General features: G+C 39.7%; 1 protein-coding gene across 1 annotated transcript in view; it reads left to right on the top strand.

Annotated features, from left to right (window-relative positions):
• KLHL15 (kelch like family member 15) overlaps positions 1-7,712 on the top strand; it is a 49,739-nt gene extending 42,027 nt beyond the window's left edge. Inside the window, exon 4 of the mRNA XM_032286134.1 lies at positions 2,927-7,712. Within this exon, the coding sequence (XP_032142025.1) occupies positions 2,927-4,036 (1,110 nt within the window). The 3' untranslated portion in view covers positions 4,037-7,712. The remainder of the gene's footprint in view (positions 1-2,926) is intronic.
• Positions 7,713-12,625: the final 4,913 nt, after the last annotated feature.

Here is a 12,625-nt window from a genome sequence, read left to right as displayed (position 1 = left end):
ATTGAGTTGGAGTCTCACTCTGTCACCCAGGCTGGAGTGATCTCAACTCACTACAACTGCTGCCTCCCGGGTTCAAGCAATTCTTTTGCCTCAGTCTCCCGAGCAGCTGGGATTACAGGCATGCACCACCACGCTCGGATAATTTTGTAGTTTTAGTTGAGACAGGATTTCACCGTGTTGGCCAGGCTGATTTTGAACTCCTGAGCTCAGGTGATCTGCCTGCCTCAGCCTCCCAAAGTGCTGGGATTACAGGCATGAGCCACTGTGCCTGGCCAGTGTTAGTTTTCTTTCTTATGAAGTTGAACAAGGGTTTCTCAGCCTTTTTTGTGCCATTTACTGCTTTGCTGATCTGGTGAAGCTCATGGAAGGACTGCTTCTCAAAGTAATGATTTTAATGATAAAATGCCTGACATTACAAAGGAAATTAGTTATATTGAATACAGTTAACAAAATACTTAAATTTGTTGTGCTTTTTGTTTTGAACACTGTTTTGGGCTAAGGCAAGAAATAAAGTTATGAATGCGTTAAAGAAAGAAAGAAAGGAGGAAAGGACAAAGAGGAGAAGCAAAGAGAGGAAGCTCACAAATGTATATACCTGGTTTTGACTCCCTCCCAAGCTGTCATCCCAGATTTCCAGCAGGCTCTTAGACATTTCCTCCTCGGCACCCTACCAGTGAAGTTGAATGAATACCTCTCCCAAACCAGCTCATCTTTCCTGTTTTTCCTTATTGATATCACCACATTCTCTATCACCTTAAGTCTAAATGCTCAAATCACATTTGAGTCTTCATTCTTTCACCCTATTTCAAATCACTCATGGTTGTCTGTAGATTTTAATCTCTATACTAGTTCCGATTTTCCAAATTTAAAACCCTCTTATCCTTGTCTTATTACACAGGATTTTTCTGCTTGGTCTCCAACTTCCTGCGTCTTTCAAAAAGTTTCTCTTGAATGTTTTGGGCCAGTTTAATATATTCTATATTTCTAATTCAGCAGTACTCACAGATGTGCTGTTTGGCTTCATACCTAATTGTCACCTGACTGACTTACCTATTGGTAAATTTATATTTGTTTTCACTTTCCCAAATACATTCTAGGTTCTTTAAGGAAACGGATCACATCTTGTACTTATTTTTGTTTCTCCCTATAGCGCTTAGCACAATACTTAAAAGTGCTTTATTTTTTATTTTTATTTTTTGAGATGGAATCTCACTCTGTCTCCCAGGCTGGAGTGCAGTGGTGCATTCTCAGCTTACTACAACCTCCGCCTCCCAGATTCAACCAATTCTGCTTCAGCCTCCTGAGTAGCTGAGATTACAGGCGTGTGCCACCACATCTGGCTAATTTTTTGTATTTTCAGTAGAGACGGGGTTTCATCTTACTGGCCAGAATGGTTTCAATTTTCTGACCTTGTGATCCACCCACCTCAGCCTCCCAAAGCATTGGGATTACAGGCATGAGCTACTGCGTGTGGCCAAAAATGCTTTAATTTTAATTTAATTTTATTTTATTTTAATTGTTTTTGTAGAGATGAGGTCTTGCTTTGTTGCCCAGTCTCAAGTGATCCTTCCACCTTGGCCTCCCAAAGTGCTGGGATGACAGGCATGAGCCACCACACCTGGCCAAAAGTGCTCTATAAAATCTTGGTAGTCATCATAATTAGGTAGCTCCAGCTCCAAAAGCAAAAGTGAAAATGTTTGCCAGGCATAGTGGCTCACACCTGTCATCCCAGCAGCTCAGGAAGTTGAGACAGGAGTATTGCTTGAGGCCAGGAGTTCAAGACTAGCCTGGGCAACACCAAGACCCCATCTCTAAAAATATATAGTAATAATAGTAATTTTTTTTTTTTGAGATGGAGTTTCGCTCTTGTTGCCCAGGCGGGAGTGCAATGGCACGTTCTCGACTCACCGCAACCTCCACCCTCTAGGTTCAAGGGTTTCTCTGGCCTCAGCCTCCCGAGTAGCTGCGATTACAGGCGTGCACCACCATCCCCAGCTAATTTTGTATTTTTAGTAGGGAAGGGGTTTCTCCATTTTGGTCAGGGTGGTCTTGACCTCCTGACCTCAGGTGATCGCCCACCTCGGCCTCCCAAAGTGCTGGGATTATAGGCATGAGAATAATAATAATTTTAAAATAAAATTTTAAAAATTTGACCTAATATCTGCTGTTTTTTTTTTTTTTTTTGAGACAGAATTTCGCTCTTGTTGCCCAGGCTGGAGTGCAATGGCATGATCTTGGCTCATCGCAACCTCTGCTTCCCGGGTTCAAGCAATTCTCCTGCCTCAGCCTCCTGAGTAGCTGGGATTACAGACATGTGCCACCATGCCCAGCTAGTTTTGTATTTTTAGTAGAGACAGGATTTCTCCATGTTGATCAGGCTGGTCCTGAACTCCCGACCTCAGGTTATCTGCCCAGTTTGGCCTTTCAAAGTGCTGGGATTACAGGCGTGAGCCACCGCATCCAGGCCTGAATTCTCGCAGGAGTTGGTATCAGACCAAGTCTTTATGTCAAAAACCTGAAATTGTACATGTATTTAAATTTTCACTAACTTAGCTCCCCAAATGATTCAGTCACGGTTTTGTGGTGTTACTTGTGGTTAAGAAAACTGTGGATATGGTTTCCTGTACTTTGAAAGACAGTACTTCTCCTCATACCCCCTACTTGTAGCCCACAGCTTGACATAATAGGTACCTAATTGTTCGTTTACTTTTAAAAGGTTGGGAATGTACATATCATTACAAATTTTAAAATATACGATTTTTTTTTTTTAAAAAAAGCCTTTAGAAAACAAAAGAAAGTAAGTGATCTTAGCAGGAAAAGCAGTTCTAGTAAAGTGAGCCTAAGGTGATCATGTTAGTGGGATTTGATAATTTGTTTGCTGTTGATGCTTTTTACTTGGGTCAAATTCTTTTTCTTGTGTTCTTAGGTTAAGACATCAGAATTTTATAGATACTCCCGACAGCTCCGTTATGAAGTTGACCAAGCATTGAATTACTTTCAGAATGTTCACCAGCAGCCTTTGTTGGATATGAAGTCAAGCCGCATCCGTTCTGCAAAACCGCAAACTACAGTATTTCGAGGAATGATTGGACATAGCATGGTTAACAGTAAAATACTTCTCTTAAAGAAACCAAGAGTCTGGTGGGAGCTAGAAGGCCCCCAAGTACCTCTGCGACCTGACTGCCTTGCTATCGTTAATAATTTTGTGTTCCTGTTAGGTGGGGAAGAGCTGGGCCCGGATGGTGAATTCCATGCTTCTTCCAAAGTATTCAGGTATGATCCGAGACAGAACTCCTGGCTGCAGATGGCAGATATGTCCGTACCACGCTCTGAATTTGCTGTTGGTGTTATTGGGAAATTTATTTACGCCGTAGCAGGCAGAACCAGAGATGAGACTTTCTATTCAACTGAGAGATACGACATCACCAATGATAAATGGGAATTTGTGGATCCTTATCCAGTTAACAAATATGGACATGAGGGGACAGTGCTCAATAACAAGTTGTTTATCACCGGTGGAATCACCTCATCTTCCACCTCCAAGCAAGTGTGCGTGTTTGACCCCAGCAAAGAAGGGACCATAGAACAACGGACCAGGAGAACTCAAGTAGTTACCAACTGTTGGGAGAATAAGAGCAAGATGAATTACGCAAGATGCTTTCACAAAATGATTTCTTACAATGGCAAGCTTTATGTCTTTGGTGGCGTCTGTGTGATCTTAAGGGCCTCTTTCGAATCTCAGGGATGCCCTTCTACTGAAGTCTACAATCCAGAGACTGATCAGTGGACCATCTTGGCATCCATGCCGATTGGTAGAAGTGGCCATGGTGTGACCGTGCTGGACAAACAAATAATGGTTCTTGGAGGCCTTTGTTATAATGGTCATTACAGCGATTCCATTCTCACTTTTGATCCTGATGAAAACAAGTGGAAGGAAGATGAGTACCCTCGGATGCCCTGCAAGCTGGATGGTTTACAAGTATGCAACCTGCATTTTCCGGACTATGTACTGGATGAGGTCAGGCGTTGCAACTAACGACATCCTTCTCCGAAAAAGAAAGAGGCAAACAAAGTATTTGTTTGTAATAAAGTAGTTAGTTAAAACATATAAAGCAAAACCTCACCAGTTTTACTATCAAAGCCATTGGTCTAATATCGTAAGAATTTTTCATTCTGTGCTAGCATCCTTTTTTTTCTTTTCAGTGGCCTCAAACTCACGCAATAAGTTAATTCTAAGTGCTAGCTCTTGAAACTACTTCCAGAAGCAGTTTAATAGAATGCTCCACTTATCTGGGAAATTGATTTTCTGCTTTAAACATTTCTTTCAGATGTTAGCGTAGGAGTCATGCATCTTCTAAGAGAAGACCCAGTAAGTGTCACTGGATGTGATTTCAGTCCCTATCTCTATCTGAAACCTTTTTGAACATTTATTTCAGTGTATTTCAGTCTGTTAAACTTTTTAGTTTTATTATTTAAAAATTTAAAACTCCTGACCTTTTTTGCATGGCTTTTTGCTGAAAATGCAAAAATATAAATTTTCTACAAAATTAACTTTTTATATTCAAAACACTATTTCTAAGCTGCCTTCTCTTACCCGCATTGTGTTAGTGAAAGCATATTCATACTCTCATACAACCTATAAATATACAAGGCACATCCCTTTTATGCGTGGTTAGGATTCTATATTTTTAAGCTAGTGCACTTGCACACACAGTTCGCCATACTTGTTGAATTTTAGATGTAACGTCTTTTCACGTGTTAACATTTTTAGAAAGTTAAAATAACTGGAGTCCTCATTTGCTGTCAAAGTAGCCTATCTTCAGTCCATACTTGATTCAGTAATATTTGAACTACTTATATTTCTGAAACACGTATGGGCATGAAAATCATTTTATATTTTATTTTCAAAAGTAAATGTTAGTCTTCTTTGTCGATGTGTGTCTTTTCTTTTTGAAAATGTTTTTCTTTGCAGTCTGTTTAACGTTGCCCTGTTTTTAGTGAGAATCAGAGTGGTATATGACAAGTTCTGACCCTGCAGCATGCAAGCACTTTTAAAGAGCATTTAGATAATACCAGACTCCTAAATCAAGGCCCCTTAAAAGTAAGTGCAACTCCCATTTTTTACATTTAGTAAGGCTGCTGCATTTGTTATTGAATGGAAGGTAGAAACTTAGAAAATTTGAGCTCAGTTTTGACTTAGAGATAAGACACAGAATTCCAATGTTACTGGTTATATCTACTTGTTTATTTTGTACAAAATATCCAGCGACTAGGGATGTAAGCCCTCAGGTTTTGTTTCATTTACTGAAAGCTACTAGCATGAAGGTTATTAACACAAAGTTCAGAATGGATCAAGAATAGCTGTTTAAAAGCATTTATAGTAAGTGTTATAGGATTAGTTGCACCTTTCAACTCTTTAAATGCAAAGGAAAGAATATAGTTGACAAAGTTCAGCAAGAATAACCTGGGAGTGGATCGTTGAAATTGATGCCATTTTCTCATGAGTAGTCTATATCTGATACAGACTAGATCTACTTTGGCAAAACTTGCCAGGTCTTAGGATATTGGTGCAATATTGCAATGCCTTCTATATGGCTGCTGATGTATAAATTGTCTAGTTTCACTTTTTTTTTTTTTTTTTTTTTTTTTTTTTTTTTTGCTGCTGCCACCATTGAACATAAAATGCAAGTGTGAAGTCATGGAAATGTGAAGACTTTGGTTTTTGGGTTTTTGTTTTTTCGCAGTTACTAGGTATGCTATGAGATTAAACCTGATCTTCAAACTCCAAAATTGGAGGCATTTGGGTTTAAGAAACAGGTACGCAAGTAGCTTTTGAAAAAGAAAACCATTGGCGTTGATTTCAGAAATCAATTATAATCTTATTTTATGTATGAGACTTAAATTTTCATTAACTATTCCTATCATTTACTTACACTTTCCAAACATGAAATTCGGTATCTTGTTTCCCATGGTAATATGGGTAAAAGTGTTTTTCTGCATTAAAAAAGTATTTTTGAAAGCTAGGAATAAGTCAGCCAATTAAATTTTTTTCTACTACATTAGTTTAGTGGCGCTTTGTATGTGTGCTGTTTTGCTTTAAAGAAAATAACGTCTTCATTATTTTCCTCATTGATGTCTTTTGCTGGAAAAGACCAAGAAAGAGCCATCAGACCAGGTATCCAAATCAAAGGCTTTACATTATAGTGGTGGTTCTCTTTAATTGCTTATATATGACTTCATGGCCCTAGTTAGGGTGACTTCTGGGCAAACATTTGAGTATGCTTGGTCTTCCATTTTAAAGACAGGCCAAGATCAAAGTTGATGTTTTGTAAAATTGGTGAAATCTTAACTTGAACTAACTCTGGGTTCAGCTTCACGTAAGGCACGTCGGACCTGATGTTAGCTGTGATCAGTTTTGAGCTTTAAGAATAGTTGCTGTTGCTTGGGTTCTGAATGTATGAGAAAACTCTGTTTATATGTAATTCTAATTTAGGTTATTTTAAATCCATGATTAACTTACATTCCCTTTTAAAATTATGGTTTAATTGCTGCGAGAGATTTATTTTTGTTATACTAAACTATGGAGAATTTTTTCATAGCAGTTTTTTCAAGTTTATTTTGTGTGTGCTTCATTGGGAATTATTTTTGTTTATATGCATTGTATATGCTCAAAACAGTTTTTAAAAAATCAGAGATTTGAATATATACAGTGTAACTGTTATGACCTTTATGCGTGTTATTTTCACTTTACATTTTAAATGCCAGAGTTCACAAAAATAGCTGATCTTCGTTAATTGCATCTTAATTAGAACCATTTGTTCTCTTCCATGTCTTTGGCCTTCTAAGTTTTGATTTTAAAGAAATTCCTTGCACTAAAACCTTTTCACAAAATGCAAGTTTTTCACATTGAAGGTTTTGTGTTGGAAGAAATGCTACTGGTTTTTAAAAAGCAAAGCGTAACTAATAGAATTGTTAGCTTTTCTGGAGACAGCTTTCTGTGTTCTCATTACTCTGCTCTGTGTGAGTGTTAATAGAATTTGTGAAATACTGACTGAGCCCTTCACTTATCTTTTCTAAAGCAGCACCTTTGGACACCTCATTCTGGGAAGCCTGTTCGAGTCATAGTAGAGGACACACGCTTTGTGTGGGGAGAAGTGGTAAAAATGGAGTTTTGTCTTAATTACATGAAACTAAGCTTTAAAATATTTTATAACAGATTATTTGAGCTGCGTAATCTAAACATGTCAGACGTTCAGTGGGACTATTTTTATATATGTATATGTGGGTGTAGGTCATAACATTTCAGTTTATAATATAAATTGTTTCAGTTGATAAGCTATCTCAGAGGAGACTAGCTCTTTTGAGAATTCATAATTTAAAGTTTTAGACTAAAGTAAAACACAACATAGATAATAGTGTAAATCAGAAATAATTGAGGGCTGTATGGCAGTAAAACTGCTAGTGCCAGTTTTCTTGTTTGCCTGTTATACATTTTTGATTTTTGTTTCGTATTCTGAACGTTTTTGGAGATCATATGTTTGTTCAGTCACATTTAGAGTTGGTTTGGGAATAAATATCTTCTAAAAAGAGATTTATCTTAAAAATGGAAGTCCTAAAAATTAGTTTATCCAGAGTTTATAAAGTCAAATATTCACTAGGCATAGACTGGAATAGATAAATTCATGGAAAATCATATCCTTTCAGTACACTGCGTAACTTCAATATTATACAACTAACATTGAGGAGAATGCCATCAGCTTTCTTCTCCCTTAAATTCTTAGATTTTCTTTTTACATTTTGGGAACAACTGCATTTAAGATGTTATTAATCAGTATATAGTAAGGATTAGGTGTTTGCTTTTTGAAGGAATGTTCCAGTGAGGTGATTGGGAGAGGTTATTTTCTACCTAACTTGTATATGCCCTGTACCTCTTGGGCATACTTTGTCTATAGAAAAATATTTTGACCTTTAGGTACATTTTGGGCCAGTAGTCAAATAATCCTAGGGCCGATATAAAAATCTTAAGAATAATTTAAGGTTTGCCTTTTATACCTGTTTTGAAAGCCTTTACATTTTTGTCAGGTAATTTTTCCCAAGCCGTGGATATAATCTATTCAAACATGTTTATGCTATCCATTCTGTTTTTAAATTGAAAAAAAAAATGTTAAAAGTGTTTATTAAGAAAAGTTTAAATAAAATATTTTTAATCTTTAAAATACACTTCTTTATCTCTGATTATTTGCTGGTTTTTATTTAATCCATCACTTTCAAAGTCACTAATGACTTGATTAGCAGAATACATTTTGTTTTCCTTCAACATGCCAAGGAAGTGCCATGAAAATGTGATTTCTGCCAATGCTTTCAGCCACAGATTCAAATGAGAGCATTAGAGTGAAATTATTTATACTCTTATATGCAATGGAAATTTTATAATGAAGCCAAGTAATTAAAGTTCTAACACAGAGTTTTGCAGTCTTGCAAAATGAAAATGTAGAACTGAGAAAAAGCATTTACAAGCCTCAAGCCTTAGTTTGATGATTTTTAGATTTCCTTTAGCATTTCTGATTCATTGGTCTTATAGGCATTTCTGAAATTCAGAACTGGGTGGAGGCTTTGGGTTATACATAGGCATGTGTGTGCCATCTTTCAAATGGACACCTAAGAAACATCAGCAGGATTCCCAAGCACCTAGATCCTGGCCTCAGGCAACCTTTCCAGCCTTTTTCTCCCCCACCACTTTACAATCCATTCTATTGTGATCTTTACATGTGTTCCCTTCCAGCCTAAAATTGCTTGCCTTTCTTTCCCCTGCCCTGCTTGTTAAAAATACACTTATTTTGCAAAGTCCAACTCAAATATTTCCCTCCCCTCCTGAAAGCTGTGTTAGCTCTTCCCTTGAATTAATTGCCTCTTCTACACTCAACACACTTAAACAGTTCTATTTAATTTCATTTTGCAGAACAGTTGGGCATGATTCTCCACAGCTAGTTCATAGTCTTCTTGGGTGAAAGGATCTTTCATTCTTCTTTGTGCCCTCATATCTAGCATGATGCTTTGTAAGTAGGCATGGAGCTAAATGTTTATTGCAGCATAATGACAAATTCCATATGTAATAGACAAATGCAATTCAGATGAGAGATTACCGTGTCCTGGGGTTTTGTCTCCGCTTTATTTTCAGTTTACACACTCTGTATTACCTTATCCATACCTACACCTATGGCTTCAGCTACAACTGGTTTCTTTTTCTTTTGTTTTCCTTTTTTTTTTGAGACGGAGTCTCACTCTGTTGCCCAAGCTGGAGTGCAATGGTGCAATCTCGGCTCACTGCAACCTCTGCCTCCTGGGTTTGAGTGATTCTCCTGCCTCAGTCTCCCAAGTAGCCGAGATTATAGGCGGGTGCCACCACGCCCAGCTAATTTTGTATTTTTAGTAGAGATGGGGTTTCACCATGTTGGACAGGCTGGTCTCGAACTCCTGACCTCAGATGATCCACCCATCTTGGCCTCCCAGAGTGCTGGGATCACAAGCCACGGCACCCAGGTTACAACTTTTATACTGATACCCATCAAATCTGTATTTCTCAACCCAGAGTTCCAACCATCTCTCACATGTTGTGTTGAAATTTCAAACTGAACAAGTGTAAACCTGAATCCATTATCTCCTCCCCCAAAACATGCCTCTTAGCTTTTCTGTATTATTATCTTGCTCTACCATTGCCTGTGATTGTTCACTTAGAACCTGGGAATGCCTCTTCCCCACTTAACCCCAACATTTTAGTTCATCCAGTTCTAGCTGCCCTCTCTCGATACTGTCCTATTTCGGACCCTTATCGTTCTTGCCGTCCTTTTGGAGCTTTCTGATCATCTACCTCCATAATCCACTTTTTTTGAGACAGAGTCTCACTCTGTCACTCACGCTGGAGTGCGGTGGTACAATCTCAGCTCACCGCAACCTCTGCCTCCCAGGTTCAAGCGATTCTCCCACCTCAGCCTCCCTAGTAGCTGGGATGACACTCCTGGCTAGTTTTTGTATTTTTAGTAGAGTTGGAGTTTCGCCTTGTTAACTAGGCTGGTCTCAAACTCCTGACCTCAAGTGATCCACCTGCCTTGGCAAAATTGACTTTTTACATTGCTGCCAGAAGGAGCTTTCAAAAGGTAAATCTGATCCTGAGATTCAGCAGCCTTTTACTGACCCCCCTTCACCCTGAGAATAAGATCCAAATTCCCTAGCGTGTGTGCCACACAAAGCCCTGCATGCGTTGCTCTCTTTGTACCCGTTCAGGCTGTTGCACATTCTATACTCCAGCTATGCAAGCTAATTGGAGTTCCTGAATAGACCATGTTTTCTTAAGCGTCTCTGCCTTTGCACACACGCTTCCCCTTTTCCATTCCTGGCTAACCCTTTCTTGGCCTTCAAGAACTAGCCTGGGCATCATGACCTCTGTCAGATTTTGGTTTTTTTTTTTTTTTTCTTTGGAGATAGAGTTTTTTGCTCTTGTTGCCCAGACTGAAGTGCAGTGGTGCAATCTCAGCTCACTGCAACCTCCGCCTCCCGGGTTCAAGCAATTCTCCTGCCTCAGCCTCCCGAGTAGCTGGGATTACAGGCATGCACCACCACGCCCGGCTAATTTTGTATTTTTAGTAGAGATGGGGTTTCTCCATGGTGGTCAGTCTGGTCTCGAACTCCCAACCTCAGGTAATCTGCCTGCTTCGGCTTCCCAAAGTGCTGGGATTACAACTGTGAGCCACTGCGCCCAGCCAGGTTTTTTGTTTTTTTTGTTTTTTTTTTTTTAACCCATTGGGCCAGGTTAATATTGTCCCCTTGGTCTTAACATGACACCTGTGGATACCTAGATCCCATCTCCCCTAACACATGTTTAGAACTGTCTTCGCCATCCCACTCTTAACCATACTCCTTGAGGGCAAATACTGTGTGTTTATTTTCCAAGACTCTGACTTAATGTCTGGCACATGGTAAGGCCCTCCTTAAAAATAGAAACCAGAAACGTGGAATGTTGCCAATGAAATGCTCCTGGTGAGGGGGATACCTGTATTAGAGAGCTTGACTGTCTGCCAAAACTGACCTCCCCGAGGAATTTCCCCCCATTCATTTCCACTACCACTGCTCCTGTGTCTAGAAGGGTGATGCATACAGCTCTCACAGCTGTCAACAAATACTTCTTCCCTTAACATCTCAGTGATCCAGGCTGAAAATATCAAGTAGAACAGACCAAAGGGTGTTTTTGAGTATTAATCCCATGAAATGCTCTGCTGGGGGAAGTGTTCAGTGGGTCACAGTAATCTTAGGTAGCACTACATTTCTCTTTCTTAGAGAATCTCAACTAACATTAGTATATTAAAGGCTCCAAGAAGTCCTGCTGTTAACTCATTTTTACTTTGTTTAGCTCAGTATAAACCAAACATTTGACTGTTTGCAAACCAAACAGCTGAGCTCTTTTTCACAGAATATATGTGATCCGTGAATGCTCTTGAAAAAGCTTCGCTAAGGAATAACTGAAAGAAAACAGCCCAGCTACTTGGGAGGCTGAGGCAGGAGGATGGCTTGAGCCCGGGAGTCTGAGGCTGCAGTGAGCTATGATCACGCCACTGCACTCCAGCCCAGGTAACAGAGTGAGATCCTGTCTCTAAAAAGAAAAAAAAAAAAATAGCACAGGACTGCTAATTCAGTTACTCTGGTCTACAAAACAGGACTTCCTCCTCCAGGTCCAGTTAGTTTCTAGGCTCAAGTTAACATTTTGCCACGATGACATTACGTTAGGGATTTTACTTAGCAAGGAAGGTCCCACTTTCTCCTGAGAGAAGGATGAATTTAATTTTTTTTTTGAGACAGAGCCTTGCTCTGTCACCCAAGCTGGAGTGCAGTGGCACGATCTCAGCTCACTGCAACCTCAGCCTCCCAGGTTCAAGTGGTTCTTGTGCCTCAGCCTCCCAAGTAGCCGGAATTACAGGTACCCACCACAACGCCTAGCAAATTTTTGTGTTTTTAGTAGAGATGGGGTTTCACCATGTTCCAGGCTGGTCTTGAACTCCTGACCTCAAGTGATTCTCCTGCCTCAGCCTCCCAAAGTGCTGGGATTACAGGCATGAGCCACCACACCCAGCCAGTATAATTAATTTTTACGACTCATATGGTTTAAGGAGCAGTGCTTCCAGGAAGACCAAGCAAGGCGCTCAGCAAATCCTTTCTCTAAAAAGCAATGACAAAACTGAACAAACTTGTCAAAAAAAATTTTAAGATCGGAAGTTGACCCAAGGCATACAACAAGTTGAGGAGCCTTTATTCAAGGAAATCTACTGAACTCCTCCCTAAGAAAAGTGGGAGTCTGTGATGTTTTAACCTGGGGCTGCTCCCATTTCGACATCCCTCTCCCCAGGCTCTGTGTCACGGAAGTTCTAGGGCTTTGGGAGGGGGCTGAGTTCATTTGGAGTAGAGTGTGGAGAATCCCCTATCTCACTGTGGCCAAGATTGCAGCTAGCCTGAGGTCTCAATAGTGATTTGGGCTAGCAACAGAGAGGCAGACAGAGCAGCGAGCAGTTTAACAGGGAGATCCTGGGAATGTAACAGCCAAATCAGCTTGATAAGATCCCACTTACCCCTGGCGATC

The sequence above is a fragment of the Sapajus apella genome, unplaced genomic scaffold (genome assembly GCF_009761245.1).
Source record: "Sapajus apella isolate SASKATOON/1434 unplaced genomic scaffold, GSC_monkey_1.0 scaffold17, whole genome shotgun sequence".
NCBI lineage: Eukaryota > Metazoa > Chordata > Mammalia > Primates > Cebidae > Sapajus > Sapajus apella.
Note: the sequence above shows the minus strand (reverse complement) of the source record. Positions and strands in the feature narration are given on the sequence as shown.